At 39.5% G+C, this 20,804-nt stretch overlaps 1 protein-coding gene and 1 long non-coding RNA gene across 2 annotated transcripts in view; one reads left to right on the plus strand and one right to left on the minus strand.

The window, feature by feature from the left end:
• Window positions 1–14,226, minus strand: part of LOC134146118 (uncharacterized) — a 132,159-nt gene extending 117,933 nt beyond the window's left edge. Inside the window, exon 1 of the long non-coding RNA XR_009959780.1 lies at window positions 14,182–14,226. This is a non-coding gene — a long non-coding RNA (uncharacterized LOC134146118). The remainder of the gene's footprint in view (window positions 1–14,181) is intronic.
• Window positions 16–5,132, plus strand: DYNLRB2 (dynein light chain roadblock-type 2). The gene is made up of 4 exons (XM_062586754.1): window positions 16–108; window positions 202–277; window positions 2,297–2,464; window positions 4,401–5,132. Exons 1-4 carry the CDS (start codon window positions 106–108, stop codon window positions 4,442–4,444), a joined length of 291 nt encoding a protein of 96 aa, XP_062442738.1. The 5' UTR covers window positions 16–105; the 3' UTR covers window positions 4,445–5,132.
• Window positions 14,227–20,804: the final 6,578 nt, after the last annotated feature.

A 20,804-nucleotide genomic window follows, 5' to 3' on the forward strand; every position in this document is an offset into this window, starting at 1 on the left:
CACCCTGCGGGCAGCGCCCGGCCCGCGCCGCCGCGTCACTTCCGCTCCGCGCCGTAGCAACGGCGGCGCCGCGCGGCAGGCCGGGAGGGAAGCGGCGGCGCCGCCATGGTAATGGCGCCGGGGGAGCGGGGCGGGTCGGGGGCGCCGGGGCTGGCGCCGTGACTGGCGCCCTGACTGGCGCCGTGTCGTCTCTCCCTCTAGGCCGAAGTGGAGGAAACCCTCAAGAGGATTCAGGCGCACAAGGGGGTCGTTGGCACCATTGTGGTCAACGCCGAAGGTAAAACCCGGCGGCGGCGCGGCCCGGTGCCTGAGGCGGCCTTCGGGAGCGCGCGCGCCGCCGCGCGCGCCTCGGGTGGCGGGCGCCGCCTGAAGCCCTTCGAGGGACTTGGCGTTCAAGCCAACGGAGAGCAGAGGAGTCGTGAGCTTCAATGCAAGTCTCCTCTGCAGGAATAATGACAAGTGTCGTAATTTTCAGTTAATTTAAGGGCTTACAATGTGTCTTTGTTTATTCCACTTAACTAAATTAAACTGTTTTTCAGTATACCAGATCTCGAACATCTCCGGTAGGTTACAGAAAGGGAGAACGTGCCTGACACTAAGCTGCTGCTTTTACAGTTTTTTTTTCTTTTCTTTTTTTTTTTTTTTTTGGTCCCAAATTCTTCATGTATGCAAGAAAACTCACTAGCACTTCACACTCCCTCTTTTCCTCTGAAAAGTCAGGAAAGATAACAAAGACATCAGGAGAAAATCTTTTACTAAGCAAAGCTGGCCTTCAAGGAGCAGTTCCTTGGCAGTGCCAAACTCGAAAGCTGATTAAAGAGCATCACGGTGCGTTGTCATAGTGTCTCACAGAGCGAGTTTCGTGCCAGGCCGTCTTTGGCTGTGACCGGACCTTGAAGATTGACTTCCGTGACCAGTTCCATGTTTGGCTTCCAGTTTTGAGAAGCTAAGCTTCTAAATTTAACGTTGTTTTAACCATTCCATTGCAAATAAGGTAAGACAACTGTCCCCACAGTAGCTTGCCTGTATTAAAATTAAGTTGATCTCCTTCACTTTTACAATCAAAAAGAAAAAAAAATCTATTCCCCTGGTAGCAGTTCAACAGCAGGAGGAAAGAACACTAAGAAAGAAGCTGAAGCATTTTTTTAGTCTTCAGAAAATCTAGATGACTTGATTTGCATGCCTGGACATGTTAAATAAAACATGTCTTTGTTCACAGAATAGATGATGCAGATCAAGAGAAGTGTGTAGTAGCCTGACGAACAGTAAATGAAAACTTGCTTTGTGCCTGCAAATGCTCATTTTTTATATATGGCTGTTTACTAAGCTGAAATACAGTTTGGTTTTAGAACAACTATTGTTTTTAGCTGTTTCTGTGTTCTGTTTCATCAACTGAATGTGACTTGATTCAATAAGCATTTATAGACTGGTTTATTTGCAGACTAAAACTGAGCAAAACCAACTATTCGGAAAACACAGTCCTTGCTGAGTTTGCAGACTCATACATTTCTTCTAAAATAAGTCAAAAATACTAAAAATAACTAATTAAAAAACCCCACATTTTCCTGTGTTCAATTTCTTGGAGCATTTCACTTTGCTTTTTGGCATGATACTGGTCAAGTATGCTTTTCCACTCAGTTGTGCTTAATACCTATGATACTCCTGCTGTCCATTGAGGGAAAGCTCACATGTAGATCTGTAAAGTCTTCATGATAATAGCACATTTTTTAAAAAAAGGTTTTGTTATGGATTCCTTCTCACTTTTCTTGCACAAAGGAGGTAGTACACTTCTGTTTGTTCCTGTCCTCCACATTAGACTATTCACAGCAAGGCAAAAAGTCATGTCCTGTTCAAACTCCTGCTTTCTCACAAACTTGCAGAACATGTGGCCAGACAGAAACTGACTGGAAATACGCAGTTTCTATCACTGCACGTACCAAATGCTGCTGCTGGTTGGAGTGTGTTTTAGATTCTTGTAGCCAAGATGCAAAATCAGTGACAATGTTTAAACTGACTGAAGCACCAAAACTGGTAAAGTATTACAGAACAGTTTGATAGATATCTAAGAGCCTTAAAGAGCAATGAGGCTCTTCTAAAAGTTTCATAAGGCAACTCAGTGTTTAATTGCCACTGATTAACAAAAAGTCATACCTTAAAAAACGTGTAGAAACCTGAAATCAATATAAATCCTTTCTGCTATGAAAAAGATGAAATCTTTGTGGTTTATGATTTGCTGTATATGACTAATATGCAGTTCAACTGAGTAAGTTATAGTTAGAATATTATTTATTTGCAGGAATTCCAATCAGAACAACTCTTGATAACTCTACAACAGTCCAGTATGCAGGTCTTCTTCATCAGCTCACCATGAAAGCTAGGAGCACGGTGAGAGATATTGATCCTCAGAATGATCTAACCTTTCTTAGGATCAGATCAAAGAAACATGAAATCATGGTAGCTCCAGGTAATAGTTCTATTAAATAATCGTAGAATTGTATGCTCTTGAAGTTTCTTCTTAATTCTTCATAAGCCAGGCTGGTGTAAGCAAATGCATTTAAAAAATGAGTATTTAAAAATAAAACCATAAAAGGCATTTTATACTTCTATAGATCCTTTTTTGAACATGAGTGTATCTATATTATTCACTATGTAAACAGATGTTAGCATCTTAATGTGAAGTATGCAAATTCAGAAGTAACCGAACCAAGTCCAGATCTGATTAATGCTTTGGTTACTGGACAAAAGTATAAGTAGCAAATATTAAGTATAATTTTAAAGGCAGCAGAGCAATTTTAGCTCTGAACAGATGCGTGTGATAGCTTTTGTTTCTAAAAATTGTTTTTCATCTGATACTGTATGATATTGTGACATCTAGCCATAGGTAGGATGTGTGGTAGATCAATATGGAGTATTATCACCAGCATAGTGACTGTGATATAATTTTCCTTAAAACAACCAAGAGAATATAGCAGCCTGTTTCACTCATGTTAAATACAAATGTTTTAGATTTGTTATAGTTGTTTCTCCAACTAAAATAGATAACAAGGCCAGATAAGCTGTGGTCAAGGAATAAAGAGTACCAGGTGAATTAGGCAACGTGGAAGTGATTAGATGGGGGCTGAGATCCTGATGTGTGCACTAGCTAACAGAGGGTAAAGGTATCCAGGATTTTGACAAATATCAGGTGAAACTATGCAGAAGAAACAAAGCCCTTGAAATATCCCCAGCATCGCCATGGGAGAGGAAGTTGGTGCTGAACCTGCTGCAGTGATGGGTACCATTAGCAGATCCCCTTCACTGAGGTTGTCCTCTGATGCTGATTTCATAGGCAAACTCAAGCAGAGGTAGTGCACTAGATATGCATTACCTCACCTCATTGGAATTATATATAATGCTTCTGTAAAACCAGTATGGGTAAAATCAGCTAATAGTAAGATGAAAATTTTAGACAGCTATGTATCTTGGAGTATAAATAGGATATATATTTTAAATAAGGTGTCTTGCTCATTGATTTAAACTGATGCACTTTTATTTTGCATTTGTCTTTCGGTTATTGTTAGATAGAGGCTGACTCTGTTTGACTAGTAACCATTAAAGCATATTGACCTTCAAATAAACGGTGCAGAATGTGATGCTTTTCTGTTAATAGAGAGATTAGTTATTCAAAGGCTTGATTGCCTTTTACAATAATAAAAGCTAGCAAATGAATTTTTATCCTGTGATTTATACTAACTTTCTTTTGGATGAAAGTGCAAAGCAGCGATGGAGGAAAGCAGTTTAACTTTTTAAAGCAGATGTATCCCTAAGTTCATTGGATGCTTTAAGGAAATCTTTCATTTAAAATAGTTACTGTTAAATAGCTATACAACTTAATTGTTTCTAAAACTGTTCCTCAAGCCTTTAGAATTAGGAGGTGAAGTTTTGTATGCTTAGAATTTATTCATAGTAAATGTCTATTCAAATCTTTCCTACTGTTATCATTTTCAAATGGGGCTTTCAACTTCGAATAAACTAGGCAGTGAACTGAAAGTACTTCTCTGCACCTACAGAAGTGGCTGCAGCTGTCTAAAGTTTATTATTGTAATAAGTGCCAACTTCCAGGTGTTTATCTTGTGGCCTGTCTTTTTACTTGCTTGGTTAAGTATCTTCACAGCTATTTGAAAGCAAATTTGCTGCTTACTAAAATAGAGTTAGTATTGTATAGTTAACATTGATGTAGAGTTTCATCTGAAATGTCAGATTTTTGTAAAAGTAGTGCTTACATTTTTAAATCAAATTTTTATGAATACAGTTGCTTTTTGATTTATATTTCATAAATATAATTTTGATTAGAGAGGAATGTATAAGAATATCAGGAAAATAGATAAAATATTTTAACTAAAATTTCTTGTATCTTGCAGATAAGGAGTATCTCCTGATTGTTATTCAGAACCCATGTGAATAGTCCTACAACAGCAATATTTTTAGAGACAGTGATGTAGCTCTACTTCTTAAACTAATATTCTTTACTGATATTTAATATCAAACATACCACTGAGTAACTTTCATAATGTGTAACTGTCATGACTGAAATGTTGCCAAATTAAAATTTTCATTTGTAGCTGTTTCAATTTCTGCTTGAACAAAACATAATGTGCATATTAAAATATTGTATGTTTATCTTGGTACTCAGAAGAGCAATAATAAAGCAAAATGTTTAAAACTTCTTTTTAATGGATATTCAAGCTATTGTCATTCTCTTTAAATTTCTAACTTTATGCTAGTGGAGAAATCATACCTCGTGGGAAGTCATAGATCATATATGTGTATAAATGTGTCTTTATGAATTACAGTAATCACAGTTACATTAACTAAAAAAGAGAAATGTAAACAATATAGTTCATGTAATAACAGACTGGATTTTGTCCTGTCTTTAATTTGTGTTTTGAGTTTTCTCAGATCTTAAAGTGAAACTCTTCTGTTTTCTAATTTCTACTGACCAGAACAATAGCTTCATGTAATATTTACAGTGAGAAGTTCAAGCAGACAAAGTAGAACCAACACTCTCATGTAAAACTATTAGTTTTTGGTAATGGTAGATTGTGCACTGAATAAACTGAAACACTGACAACTATTTAAGCCTTCAGATCAATGCATAAGTTCTATTCTCTAATGACATGAGGCAAAGGATGAGTTAAAGTTCAGAATGCTCCCCAAATCCAGATATCCAGTAGCACTGGATTTAAGACGCCTACTGCTGGTTGTCTTTAAAATAGATGCACTGTTGAAAGGTATTAAGCCACAAATCTATTCTGTTCTGAGGATGTGTGATGTCAATGTCCAAAGATGATTCTTGTGGCTAGTCTGTGCTCGTGGCTCTGCAAGGGCAGTGCTGAATTGGATCCTGCACTGGTTGTTCTCTAGGCCTCTCGTAGGGGGTAGCTTGGCTACAAGCTTTCTCCCTTGAGATCTGAAACACAAGCTAAATTTTACTTTAGAATATATAGTGAAGCATTGTGAAAGTGAGGGGAGTTTGTGCTGAGTCTGTGCTTGAAATATTGCCCAGTCATACTGACATTTAAACTCTGGGGGTTTTGTTTCAGCCTGATGTGAACTATGGCCATATATCTTGCATTTACTTCCAAAACTAGACACTTACCAAAAGAGTGTTTTAACCAAACCATTATGGGTTATGTAGATTATATACACGTTTTTATCAACTAATTATTTAAACTTTCAAATTTCAGATTGTTTAGCTTCAGCTGATCACAAGAATTTTTCTTGTCTAGATATCTTATAGGAAGGAAGAAAAAACAATTTAAAATGTGGGATGCCATTAAGCCTGGCTATGAGGATGAAAGCTGAAAATCTGAACATTGCTTGGGGATCTTTGTAGTATATAGTATGAATTGTGGTTGAGGTTATGAAACTGCTAAATCACTGAGCGTCTCTGTGGACGTGGAGTCAACAACTTTCTATCAGGGTTTTGTTATGTATCACCCAAACCTTAAACAATGGAGAATCATCAAAAGATGCCAGAATTTTTCCCAATCTATGCAGGTTAGCTGACTTCACTGAAGAGCCTGGGAAAGGCCATATATCACTGAAAAATGTGAGCATGTTGGGAGCTGTCAGTATCTGAGCTTTGTGGTCTCCAAGGTTAGCAGACAGATTGGACACCCAGGAAGCAGGCAACGGGACCACAGGAAGATTCAGTGCTGTTGCATATTGAGAGGAAGTGAACCCAAAGCACAGAGGCCCAGTTTGATGGAAATGAAACAAAGAATCCAGCTGGGCAGGTCTATTCAAAATTTTAAGAATATATAACTCAAGCGGACAGTTATTGGTGGCACTTAACTGTATTAAATGCTGAGCAAGAAGAGTTTCCTTACTGTTAGAGATTTTATTTAAATTGTGCAGTGGAAAGCCATCAGGTTATTTGTAATGAATAAATTTACTGACATATGTCAGTATTGCAAAAAACTAAGTTTTGCATTTGTTACCTTTTGTGTTTCTGTCATAATTTAAGACAATCCAACTTAATTATTGCTAAATATCAGTGAACCTTTATTCTACCAAAAGAGCATATAAGCATGGTATTTTAGGATGTCAAACGTGTGCCAATTCAAAACTTAGATTATCGCATCAGTCCATCCTTGTATGAATTCAGCTGTAGTTTGGGGTATTAATATGTGCTTGTGGCTAATAGGCTCCCCCCCCACACACAGTATTTTCCCTCTACCAGCATTAAATTTTGTGGAGAGTTTTACTATCAAACTAACAAACTTCCAGAATTGCAATTCCCATCGAACCTTTTTTACAGTCAAAAAAATTATTGCTGCATTTTCAAACATCAGTAAAAGCTGTCCTTCAGCTGAAGCACCTAGAAAGGCTTAGTGTCTGGCAATGTTCTTTCATTTTTGTCTCTGATACATGTGTTCCCTTTACAGACTTTAATCCAATATTTATTAAGCAGCTGATTGCTGTAGCTTGATAAAGCACTCAAAAAGACACTTAAGCCAAATCATTAAAATTAAACACATGCTAAATCATTTTCTTGAAAAATGTTTTATGTGGAAAAAATGACCTTAAGCAGATGCATGTAGTCCTCAAAGGGTCAAGTACTGCTCACAGATTAGTTTCTTTCACTGTTCCTACGAGACACATAGATGCAGATGAGAGGGCAAAGTTTGGTCCCATTTATAATTATGTAGGTAGTAACAAATGCTGTGCAAACACATGGGCTGAGCTGTGCTTCTGTAAGATTTTTCTGACCAAGACAGTCTCTAACCAGGGTTCCTTGAAGGCTTTGTAATATACAGCTTTAGCAACATCTTCACTAGAGAGCACAAATTGAAATACTGTTTCATTTCCTGATAATTTGTTCCTGTTTTGTATTAGCAAAAACAAACTCAATACAAGTATAAACTTTCCACTTAAGTTTTGCAGTCAGAAATGGAAATAAAAATAGTTAAGTCCTTAGCAATCCTAACGGAAAATCCTAGTCAGCACATTAATCCGAACAAAGATGGGCAAATGAGCAGTGGAGCAGTTGAGGCAAAATATAGGGAAGCAATTTTTAAATTACTTAAGCACCACAAGTGTGTGTGACAGCTCAGTCAAGCTGTCATTTAGGTGAAACCAGCAGAGATTTTACCAGTCATGTAAGATTTAGAATATTGATACAATTAACTGGGGGGAGCAGGGGAGAAGCTGGGGGGGAAGTCATGCTAAGGGATTCATTTCCTAGGTAATCACTTTGCCAAGTGAATGTCCAGTGTGTCAGAAAGGCTGCTGTCCAGGGCAAGGCAGCCTCCGGATTGACTTGTAACACGCTAGTTAGGCCATCATCCAAGGGAAAGACTGTCAGCATCGCGTGCTCGGGGTGCGCAAAGTAAACTAAAATAGAACGTTCTCCTAGAATCTGCCTCACACTTTATTTTTGGAAGTACCGTGGATTTTCTTCACCATGCAATTTTGGAAAACATGTAGTTCCTCACAGGGCAGCAGCCTTTGCCAGCTATCTATCTATCTGATTTATTTTAACATTTCATTCAGGGCAGTTCATTCTCCTAAATTTTGTTCATCTCACATTAAAATAAATTTTTTAATATTTCATTTAATACACATTCAATGCTTTTGGTAATCTAGCTTTCTATGAAATTACTTGTTCTTTAGACGTGCAGTTATCACGTAATCTACTTCACATGATGCATATGGAAGTGTCAAATTGTGTATTTTTCAGCTATGCTTTCAGCTCAACTCTGAGAAGCGTGTAGCTGTGTAGTCTCATGTTAGTACACGTACTGACTGTACTGACTACAGCTGTGGGACACAGAGAAGGTGATTCACAACGCGTCTGTAAGATTCCGATCACCTGATTAATTGGTCACCTGCACAGACTTACAGGAGTTTGTGTTTGTGTGTTGTCAAGTCTCAGAAGCACATTCTTATGACAGGATTTTTGAAAGGAAGCATAATGGTAAGGAAGGTGGTATTAAGTATTAGGTCAGAATGGTCTGAAGTGGACCATGTTTATTAACAGCATTTAGGATGTTCACGATCCATCTAGGAGCCCTGAAATGTTAAGTACAAAATTCTCTTACTGCCAATGAATGAATTTCAGACTATGTATTTAACAGTACTTGCCAATTAATTTCAGCGAGAAGTTCTTCAGGTTTACTGATGACACGAGGACACAAAATAGGCAGCACTTCACGTACAGCAGTATTTATGCAGATAGATAGATGTGTACGTGTGTACCTCATACAGCTACTGTTAACTTCCCGAGAGGAGTTGCAGCACACTGGATTCCGTGAAGAAACTTCACTGACCATAAGTGCTAGTGATAGTAACCCTGCACAGGCCAGCTTAACAGTGTGTCACAACCGCAGCTCAAAGTGTGAGCGAGAATATAATATTTTGAAGAGTTATTCAATTAGTTTGAGTAGCAGCAGTGATAGCAGCACTTTTAGAAAACATCCGTCTTCCCTAACAGGAACCAGTCCCAGCTCCACCGTCTCAGCTCAGTGGGAGGCATGTTCTGGAGTGGGCCCACAGAAAAAGCCACGGGAGGCCTAAATAAACTGATGTCACCCCTTTAATTATGTTCTAATTATTAAGTTACTACCTAGAGACAGCAAGATAATTCCCCTATTGATTTTTCAAGTCTCAAGCATCTAAATCAGAGAAGCCAAGAGAATTCCAAGTCTGTGTTTCCTCTGCCTGGCACCTGAACAAATTAAATCTCTGTTTGTAGAAAAATTAGGCCATAACAACATGGCTCACTGTGGGACTTCACAGTACCCACGGGAGAAAGGAAGACGGATGCTTGGAGAGAAAGCCTAGCATGTCCTACGTTAATGAGGTGTAACAGCGGAGGTACAGGTAGACCTAGTTAGATCATAGCATAGATTTGAATTTCTCTGCATTTCAGGACATTCACATTTAGGGACCGAGCAGGCCTGGAAGCAGACTCGAGTAAAAAAAGAATAAAAATAAAAACTGCAGGGACTATTAGGAAAGTTGAAGCCACATGGAAATTGCAGCTGATTTCTTGAGCATTGTGGACAATCTGAGGGGGGGAATCTGAATTCTCCTTCGGCTTGCAGCCACGTAGAAAATTGCCTAGTCTAAACACATAGTTTTTGATCATCTCCGCAAGTGCAGGGTGACGTTACCTTTAAATAATAACCAAAGCACTGAGAAGTTCTTTCTGAGGGAGAAGTGCAGAAGTCAGCGTTAGCTATCAGCTAGCAACAGGTTTAGGAAGCATTGCTTAAATGCCACCATCACAAAGAGCAAAACAGCACAGAGAATAGAAGCTCAGGCTAAGAAAGTTAGCTGTGATATGGCTCATCGTTAGAAGTAGCACTTAATGGCACTTTGCGTTTTCAAAGCAGAATAGGAACGCAGAGAAGAATGTTGTGCTGAAGTAGCTGTCGTCACAGAAGGAGCAGCAGAGATTCAGCTTTCTTGGGTATTTATGTCTGTAAACGGCACAGGATACACTCATCGGTATCATTCGAAGCAACTGGAGTGACTTTTCAGACGTGGAAGGTAAACTCCTTCCATGGGAGTCCACGAGAGCAAATTACTGCTCCCCTCCTTGTGCCAAGGGGAGTGAGCACTCGCCAGTGTTAGTCAAAGCTACCTCGGTGCCCGGTCTCAGACCAGTGCCTAGCGCTCACTAAGCCACAGCTCCTGCCATCCAACCTTTGTGCTGGACAAAGTTCTTCACCACAATCTTTGGTAAAAACCTGCTGGAAATATCACGGTCAGCCTCGATAAGATTTCTGAGGCACGAGTGTGTTGCAGTATTTCGCTGTCTAGTTCAGGCTAGACCCCAGAGCAGGGCAGTCAAATAGAGCTAATACACAGTGACGAAACACGTAACTTAGTAATGGAGCACTAGCTTCGTAAGGGATTCACACTGCTGCTCAGGGAAAAGCTACTAGTTTCTTTCCAGTTTACTAATAATCATCTGCAGTGATTTATAAAATAGTGCCCACCATCAGAATTACCTATTTGTCTGCCAAAAATCACGGCTGTACGCACAGATTTCTGGAGCCATGTTGGCCACCTACGTGACGTCCAGCACATGCTACTGAATCATAGCGAAGAAACTGGAAATGCTCCCACCTCCTCTCAGGCAGCAAGCGAGCGAAACACAGAAAAACGCTCATTCCCCAAGTGAGTGCTCTTACATAGAAAAGTGAGAAATCTCCCTGGTTAGACAAAGATTTTCTTTGCTGTAACATTTTGTTGAAGGGAATATACAGCTATATCATAATCCAGAGTAAGATGAGACTCATGACATTGATAAATCTGCATTCGTTATGATGCCAGATGATTTTTAACTGCAGAATATTCTGTGGAGTCTTCCACAATACATTATTCCAGGACCATTCACGATATACTTGCCATTGGCCAGCTCACATGACAAACACAGTCCGTGTCTAAGGGGACAATCTGCAGGACCAGTTTTCTTCCTTCTACTAGTTTTTCAAGAGAATAACTTCCATGACTCAAATGAAATTATTCTGCATTCACACAAGCTTGTGTATCCCATTTTGGAAGAATTTAAAAAATACAAGTAAGATTCGAGGTTCAGCAAAACGCAAAACAGGGAGTTATAGGGAATAAAATTCAATATCCTCACTATACCACTGCATTTTCAACTCAATTTCTTTTCAATTCATTTCAATTCTTTTCCTTTAGGGAAACAGAGGAACCACAGACACCTTCTACTTTTTTATACTGCTGCAATCCATGAGTAAGACCACAGAAACTCTCTCTTGGCTACTTCACTTCCCCTGTTTTCTCTGTGCAGGTGCCCAGCTAATGCAGCAGAGTAGTACAATATGTTACCGCTTACCTATGGATTCATTGTAAAGACAGAGTATGAAATAGGTCATTGCTCTTTGCAAAGAAAGAGCAGCGAGGAAGCTACTGGCCTATTGAAAAGGCTAGAAGCAATGGATCTACCGAATACTTAACATATTTCACATATTTTAACCTCAACAAAGTCACCACTACCGAAAGTAGCCAACAGATAAGTTTGTTCTAGCAAAATGGGGTTATTTTTCTGGGTTTTAACATATTTCACACCTACAACATCTCACTTAAAATAATGCATTTCACCCTCTGCTTTGGCTTAGAGCATCAGAAAACACGTTTTTACAGAAATCAGATCTTATGTTCAGCATTTCATAAAAGTAATCACACTTTTCACTTATTTTCCCTCCACTGCCGATGTTCTAAAAGATAAGGTATGAAATTTTTCCTATTGTCACAGTCTTATTATGCAGAAACTTATTTTTAGGTGTTGCATTGATCACCATTTCCTGTTCAAGGAGGTTATGTCTAGCAGCACCATTTGCATTCAAAACAAGCAGAGCTACAAGGAGAGAGGAATTTATTCATGCACACCATTACCTCAGCCCCGTGTCATATTAGAAATTGATATAATCTGTAATATTTAGATTAGAAGTATAAATCAAAACAAACTCATAAGCCTTTTGGGTGTGGAAGTAGCTCCCCTGAATTTCTTAAGAAAGATAGAGGGAAAAGGAGCTCCACATTTAGGACCAAGCGTTCCAAATTGGAGAGGTGTCTTTTCAACTTCTGCAGTAGATCATACTTGTAGACAATATTTACTCAGTGCCTGTGAATCAGCTAAGCATGGCAAATAATGAATGTACAGACATTAAATGTACACAATACAGAAAGTCCCTACATGCAAATTTGACAAGTGAATGCCTAAATTAACATTAGCATATTCAAATTAAGACTTTTGTGAGAAAGTTGGCTATCTTCAGACTCTGTTTCACAAAGAACGACAACAGTGGATATTTTCTTAGTGCAAAGGAAAGTATTTCAAACAACATTATGAAATTAAAAGACTTATTTCCTAGGCAAACAGACCAAGCCGTGCTCTTTCCTCCACCCAACATCCTTTACTACTTGTAAGTATTAATGTTGCTTCAGGAGATAAAGAAATCTGGAAGGTGCTTCATAATTTCGGCTCTACTCAGACACCCGTAGTGACAGACGTTTCTAATATAGATAAGAAAGATGGAGCGGATATTAAACTGGAACATCTCCCCATCTACTCTTTGTTATTCTAGCAGAGATTTACTTCAAGCACCTTCTCCGCGCTGGCGAACGGGTGTCAGTTATTGCAGGCGGCACTGTGGTCTGCCCGCGAGGAAAAGGCAGAGGTGTGTGTTAACATTCCCCCGTCTGGGGGAGATTTGATATATTGCACATTATAATAAAAGAATGAGGGTGCACCGAGGAGGATGCTGGCAGGGGAGGGGAGGAACTGAAGAAAAGAAGGATAAACAACAATATTCACTTACTCGGTAAGTAAACAAGGGAAAATTTCCAACACCTGAAATTACAAATTTTCATTCATATAGAGATTGATATTTGCTTTAAAATATACAACATTGAAAAGCAATATATTGCCAAGCAAAGGTGGGAATTCTTTTCTAGTTCTTAGCAGTTTTCTGTTGCGGAATCTTACCATTTTCCAATGGCAGCATATACTTGTAAGCGCAACACACTTCAGCCTTTGAGACTTGCATTTCTTTTCATCTTTTACGTGTATTTAGCTCGCGAATCCCCCGTGAGTCATAGACCACAGACTGCACACCAAGCTAGTTTGCTTTCGTGTCTGGCCATTAGATGGCAGACAACAGAACGACCATTTCTGCACATCGTATCTTGAGTATACGGAATAAGCATGAAAATGCTGCTGCTCTATAAATTGGCTAGCTTCACATCCACTAGCAATAAAATACTCTGCATCCCAAAGGCCTTTTAAAGTCACTTTCCTTCTTTTTACTCCCAAACTGTAAACTGCAACAACCTAAATCCCATAATAAAAACATATAACAGCCATTCCTTCCTCTTCTCCTTACAGATTGCATTCAACTTTAAGCAGAAACATCTTCCTAGTCTCCATCCCCCATCATTTCTGCAGTCCTGATTCATCTCTGCAATGAAGTAATTGGTCTCATCTGAACTATGAATGATTTCCCCATGGCTGGATTTCTCAGCAATATGAGAAAATACCTAATGTTGCTCTCCTATTAAAGAGATGTCTAAGCAAGGGAATATAACTGCACATTTGTAGCCCCATTTTTGAATCAGCAGTGCAGTATTTGCAAGGGTATTACCTATCTGTGTCAAACAGATTTTGTTTTTCACAAATGAGTGGCAATGTCTACACACACCTGCCAACATTGAGAGCACATATGCAATGCCCGAAGATACATATTAAGTATGCAAACATGTTGTCTCATATACGCAATCCCTTTCTGCTCTTCAGAGACCCACCTGAAAACCCACTTGTTGGTACAATCACATTGTTAATCTCCAAAGAATGCCACAAGATTAACGGGAAAACATTCCCTGCTATCGCAGCAACAGCAGGAAATCTCTGTTGCTTGAACGAGGTGTGACTGGTAGCACTCTGCATCTAAATGAGGAACTATGAACATACGCAACAACAGCGTGAGAAACTTTGGCCAATATAAGCTATGGAAATAAAAAGTGCTTTATATACGTCTTGATTAGCTATGGCTTCTGTCCCATGTGAATAGTATCCAATCAAACAAAACAAACTAAAATCCCCTACTATTTTTCCAGACGTGTAGCCCTTCATTCAGGTTATCTGAAAGAAATCCTACCTACATGAAAGCTTCTGCAGGACAAAGGAGGATCTCGGTTATGGAGGAGTTTCACCTCTGAGTAGTCCACCTTCATGAACTGTTTGAATCATGCCTGTAAGAAGAAGAGGCAATACAATGTTAGTCATTCAAGAGCTGTATCCCACCTAATAATCAATATTCAAAAAACTTTCTTAAAAAGCCCAATATACTTTAGAATCACCCTAAATGTTGAGAAAGAAATGAATATTTATATGCTGTTACCTACTATAAATATGCTGGTTCTAAAATTTTAAGAGAAGCCGCCCAACATAATACTGCAAAAAACTATTTCTCCAAGTTATCATGCTTCTTCACAATAACTTCTCATTATTCTATTATTTAAAAAGGTGTCAGTCTGAAGAGATCTCCTGTGTTGGTACATCACGCTCCGGGCACAGTGCAGAGTACGTAGTGATAAATTAAAAAAAGGATGAATTCTTTCACTGTGTGTGTAAAGCACCGACAAGCAGTCAGATACAGTATTGCCCTACTCTGAACTGGGAAAACTCATTTCACCTGCCTCCATCCACTGCAGCATTTGAGGCTCAGATTTGAAGATCACTTGTCCATGCATATTGTCCAGTTTCCATGCCAGTTCAGCCTTCAAGCACAGCTGAATATTCAGTGGACAGACCCTACCTGTGAGTCATTACTATACAAGTCTGGATTTGAAGTTAACCAGCCAAGAACCAGTCACTCAACACTGAACCACACATCGAATCAACCTTGCCCACTTGCACACCCGCTTAATCAATTAGCTGGGGATTCATTCATCTGCTGCAGAAACAATTACTTCTGCATATTAAACTCAAGGGCTGTGCACTACATTATCTTGATCAGAAATTAATACTTTGGCATGCCAAGGTTTGAAAATGTGCCCAAGGAACGGAGACCACAGCTGCTGGTGCCTAGTAATGTGCTACATGATATTTCAGAACCTGTCTACCGCTCCAAGCTTATTACACCATATTCTCCAAACACAGCACAATATACAACCTGGCCATTTTTAGCACACACTGCTGTTGGCCTCTGAATACACTTTTATGCACTGCAATTATGGAATCTGTCACTTAAATGTGGAGCTTATTTTTAAATTCTCCATGTGGGTAATGAATAGCACTATTTTATTTTATTAATACTGTTACTAGATCAGAAGGTATTTCATGGCCTGTATTCCACATCCTGTGGAAATAATTATAACAGATACTACATTAGAGTATGTGTGTTTGCATCATCTCCTTATGCTATCCTTAAATATACAAAAGGATAAGTATGAATCCCACATGTGGGAAATTGTTAATATTACAGCACACAAGAAATCTTAGTGAACAGCCTCGTAATATATTATTCATTACACGCAGCCCTTGAAGAATCGGAGTTCCCATGACTACCGTATAAAACCAGTATACTCATAGCATAAACTGTGAGTTCAAAAACATGTCCCAGTACAGCTGGTTACTCCTTAAGTTACCCCAGGAAAGGGCAACGACGCAGGTTATTGTTCGGTGCAAAATGACTAAACGTGAGCGACACGTTTTGTAGATGGGATCTTTTACGGGCATCACACTTCACGCGTGCCGTTCATCTCCCCGGGGCTCCGGGATCCTCGCTTCCCAGACCTAACTCTTGCGCCGTGTTACCACGGCCTCTTTAGACCCTTAGTTCTTCTCTCACTTCCGTGGTCCACGGGCATAGATTATCTCGTGACACATCTTTGTTTAGCAGCACTAGAAATTTCAACGAAGCTCAGAATACGGCGCAATCCTGTACTGTCCGGAAGATACTCATAGCATGAGCCAGAAATACTACTCTCAGAAAGGCCTGCATCATCTTGAAGCCCAAGTATTTGAAGCAGTTTTGGTATTTTTCTCTGAGATTTTGAAAGCCTGACCAAATTTTGAACCTGCATTTTTATAGGCAAAAATATTCATGGGTTTAATTTTGCATCTGCAATTTAGCCCAGTTGGGTATCTTAAAACTTTTCTATCGCATTAGTAAGCATGTGCACGTGTTATCACTCCTGTTACAAAGCTGCTTACACACTACGCTTCTTCAATAGCTCGAGAGCTCTCAACTGGATATTCATGTATAATTATTTTCACATAGTCATCCTCTTCTTGGGAGCATTCACATCGACCTGTCACTGGAAATAATTGCTGCACGTTATTTTGGGCTGATATTTTACACATACAATGAACAAATGCACAAAGAACAAACCATGTATAGATACAGCGAAAATCATTTTAAAGCCACTATTCTCAGGTCTAGATGGTGCAGGACTGATTTAACACCATTTTAACGAGGGAGTGGGGGAGTCCCAGGAGCTTTCACACGGAAATATGGGCTGCTATTGCAGGATTTCCTTCCATCTTCCCATGTATCCGAATTCGTAAATCAGCTACCAGTGTTCCAAGCTAAATGTTCACGATTTCTCTTTCTACTCCTTCCAGGCTCGTGGTTGTATTTCCCTGCCTGTCATTACGCTCTTCTGAGATACTAGCCAGGTTGTCCACTTCATTTCTACCTTGTTAATTCAGCCAGTTCCTCTCAAAAATTGCTCTGTCCTCATTAGTATATTCACTTTCTCTTGTTACTTCATTTCAGTGCATTTACTTAAGATTTTCCTCTCTGTCTTTTTTTTTAGAGCACTTGGCTCACAGGTTTGGCCAGACAGGCAAAAAAAAAAAAAAAAAAAAAAAAAAAAAAAAGCCCTCACACAGGAAGACATGGTAAAAACAGAAGTAGAAGCAGTAATCTTGAGTATCTCAACTAAATCCTTTTTAATAAATTCCTATTGTAAAGATCTGAAAAATGAAACCATTACTATCCAGTAATGATACAGCTCGTGTGCACAGCTCATTCCGGCAGAAACAGAACTACCTCTAACCCAAGGAGTCTACATGTAAAAAGTCACCTCCTGCTCCATGAAGACAGGCCCCAGAGAGCAGGACGCCCATAGCTGCATCCGTACCGAGGTGTTAGTGCAGGGCTTATTCCAGCACTCTCTTGCAATCCTGCGTGCTGCTTCTAAGAGGTTTGCTCACACCACCTGGCTCTGTAACGAGAACCTGGGCACAGGTGCCAAAGGCTGTGAGTTACAGGCACCAGGACAACACCCTTCATGGGGCGCATTGATGTTCATGGGAACAGCTTACTTCAACACCTCCGCGTGTCTGGCCTGATGCCTGGTTCCAACGCATCAATATTTTACTCTCCGAGCACTGAAAATAAAAAGGTTATCTTCGGGAACACTCTGTAACCTCCTGAATCTGCAGATTTACCAAGAAATGAAGGCACTGATGGAAGCCTTTTAGAGAAACCCATCCATGTGATCACAGAGCTTTGTACATACCACGTGCATTAGGTAAAGCCAGGCATGACGTGGTGCCTGTCCAAACTTTGAAAAGTCCAAAGACTCTGGAAAGACACCAGGCTTCAAAATACAACTGATGGGACTTCCTCTCCCCCTGCCCGCAATTACCAAAGCCACCAAACTTGGTGGAGGACGAGCAACTGGCCATCTTCTCATTGAAGTCAAAGCAAATTCAGTCACTGACTTCAGTAGGAGCTGCCTCAGGCCTTAAGAGCTTGAAAAAAGGTTTTGAACTACTAGCTTTTTGCTTAATTTAAAATAAAAAGCATCTGAAACATTCAAAAATTTTTATTTTGTAAAAAAAGTGAAAAGGAACTTAAAGACAGATTAATTAGCATTAAAGTTGAGGTCTTGTAAGGCAATTCCACCTTGACATGGCTTGAAACTGTTGCTTTACAAACTCACAAGAAATGAAGTTTCTGATGCAAATAGCAGATACTTTAAATTTTCCACTCTGTTGCAGTGAACAAAGAAGGAGGTACACAAACAATGTGTTTTGGTCGGTTAATTGATATTATTCTGATAAGGGATTCCATGACCACCATCTGTACACTTCTCCCAGGCTTCGGCTCTCACTAGGCTTTAAAACACTAAAATCTTCTCACTCCTCAGGAGCTAGTGCCCACCCAAAATTCTGTTTAGAAATTCTTATGGCTTACACACACACACACACACACACACACACACACCTCAAAAAAAAAAAAAAAAAAAAAAAAAACACAGTTTTGTTGTCATACCAACCATTATGCCTTTGGATCATCTCAATGACTAATAGCACCTATCATGACTTTTAAGCTTGACAGATGTCAGCTTAGCATCATATTGAGAAGATAATAATGTGCAACTTATGCTGCAACTAAGTAAATTGCTGTAAACAAGCAGCATAAAGTCACTGCCAGTAAACAGAGCAGACAACAATTCTAAAACAAGGTCTGTGGTTTCCAAATTGTCTGCATTTCATTTTAATCTTTCAAAAATACTAGCACAAAATAGACCTTTGTTAGTGTTTTTAATACTTCCTCTTATGGATCATTAATTATAATTCTCAAAAAATCCCCATGATTCTGAAAATAACAGTTATACTTGTCTGTGAATGTTGTCTGCAAGTACATCATGATCATCTTAGCTATATTTATTAATTAAAATTATTTGCCAAATACCGCCTACTGATAGCTCTTGATCTGCAGTTATTTGGGAGCTTCTTGTCACCAATATTTAAAATTTACGTGCTGGGCATTCACAGTTTGATACTTGGTCAAAAACATACATCTAGTCATTTGCTTGTGTATGCAATTAGCACGTTTACAAATCACCCAGGCGTTCTCATGTAAACATAGGTCTGAATTAGCCTAGCATAAGAGTTGGTACCGTGAATATTCGTTGCCGACCAGTAGCTGTGCTCCTCAGGCGTCAAGTGCTTGTTTCTACCCTGAGTCGAGACTCTCCTGCTCAGCGGACATGCAAAAAGAGCAAAGAGCGCTTGCCTGGAAGAGGACAAGAGCGGACACAGATGGCAGAGCGGTGCAGAAAGGGCCCCACCATCCTCTGCATGCAAGGACAACTGCTTTGGGAACTAATTTTCTGAACTGAAAACTGACTGAATCCCATCTCCTCAGGCATGAGGCAGAAAACTAAGTGATTGCAATGGAGAGAAACTGTCAGCTGAAATGCCAGTATGAAATCCCTAGGAATGAGATTTAGCCAACTTGGCAAAAGCAGGTGCATTCCAGATGTGGATCTTTCAAAGACTCTTTGTTTATGCAGACAACGTCCCAATATTTCAGCAGTTTACGTATTTGATGAGCCAGAATCTGGTAGCAGATGCTCCAGTATAAACCCATCCTCCACTGCCAAAGCCATTGAAATTACTCTGGATTTACGGCAGTATAACTGAGATCAAATGTTTCTGAATGAGACCTTTTGCTCCTTGGAGACCTTCAAGAAACAGAATTTTTTAGAAACATTTCTCAGAATTACTACAATTAAAACTCTGATGAATCTTTCCAATGTATTTGAATGCAAACAACCCATCCTGCTCTGATTCAATACGACACCTTTTCAGATCAGCATCTTAGAAAGAAAGGTTCTTCTTACCACAGTCCCCTGGGGCCAAGGCCTCAGAAGCGTATTTTGACAGAGCCATAGATTAGTGCAGCACTAGACAAGCATCCCATATAAGCAATTTGCTAATGGCTTCTGTTTCTCCTAACTGGAAAGAGGAGGGAAGGGAAGGAGGTGGAACAGGAGCCTGGAAAGCACCAGAAGAGGAGAAAAGAAGTGGCGGATAAAATAGATTCCCCAGGCAAAAAAGGAGGCCAAGATATCTTGATACAGTTTGGAATATAGACTATTGTATCATACCCAGACCACTGACTTTGGTGGGATCAACATATCATCCAGATAAGTAGTAACTGATGCACTTTATTACATTTAGTGGGAAGCCTCCCCAAAAAAGCCCCAACATTTCCAGTGCTGTTACAGGTGAAAGAATCATCCCTCACACATCAAGTCAGGAATTCATGCCTTTTGCAACAGAAGATCCAAAGCACCATTTTGCATATATTCATAAGACCTTAAGAAAAAACTTGAGATGAGTCCTATTACAAGAAAAAATAATGATCTGCACAGATATTTTCTTACTACTTTATTAAGTATAGAATACAGAATACACTGTCCACGTAACTGCTCCTGCACCATTTGCCAGATGTTGTTTGTGTTACCACAACACTGTAGTCATATTAAAAAGTAAAAAATTCCAAGTTCTGCTGGCTCCTCAGCTTCTACCGAGGGTGCTGTCCTGCTGCAGGCTTTCAGCAAGACACAGCTGACAGTAACTGCAGATTTCACTTCTCCATTGACCTGCAGTAGCACTACGAGTCAATTAGTGGCTTAATATTGCTCAGACATTCATTCAACCTTGAAGTGTGTAGATTTTCATCTGTCTGACTCTTACTGTTTAAGAGAGTCCAGGGAGAATATTTACAATTGATGGGTTGTGACCACCTACTTATGAAGGACCAAAATGACCACAGATTATCTCTGCAGTGAGTGTAGCTACCCAGCTATTTTCCAAGAATTCAAAATCAAAGATAATGTTACTCAATGGCCAAGTTTTAATGTAGTCTTAGAGGAGTGCTGCTTGCATTACTGTCTCATTTGAAGCATTGCATCTTGCAGAATCTTGGCTCTGTAGCATCCCTTTCTCTTGTTCACTCTATTATCTGATAGTCTAT

This window comes from Rhea pennata, chromosome 13 (genome assembly GCF_028389875.1).
Source record: "Rhea pennata isolate bPtePen1 chromosome 13, bPtePen1.pri, whole genome shotgun sequence".
NCBI classification, from domain to species: domain Eukaryota; kingdom Metazoa; phylum Chordata; class Aves; order Rheiformes; family Rheidae; genus Rhea; species Rhea pennata.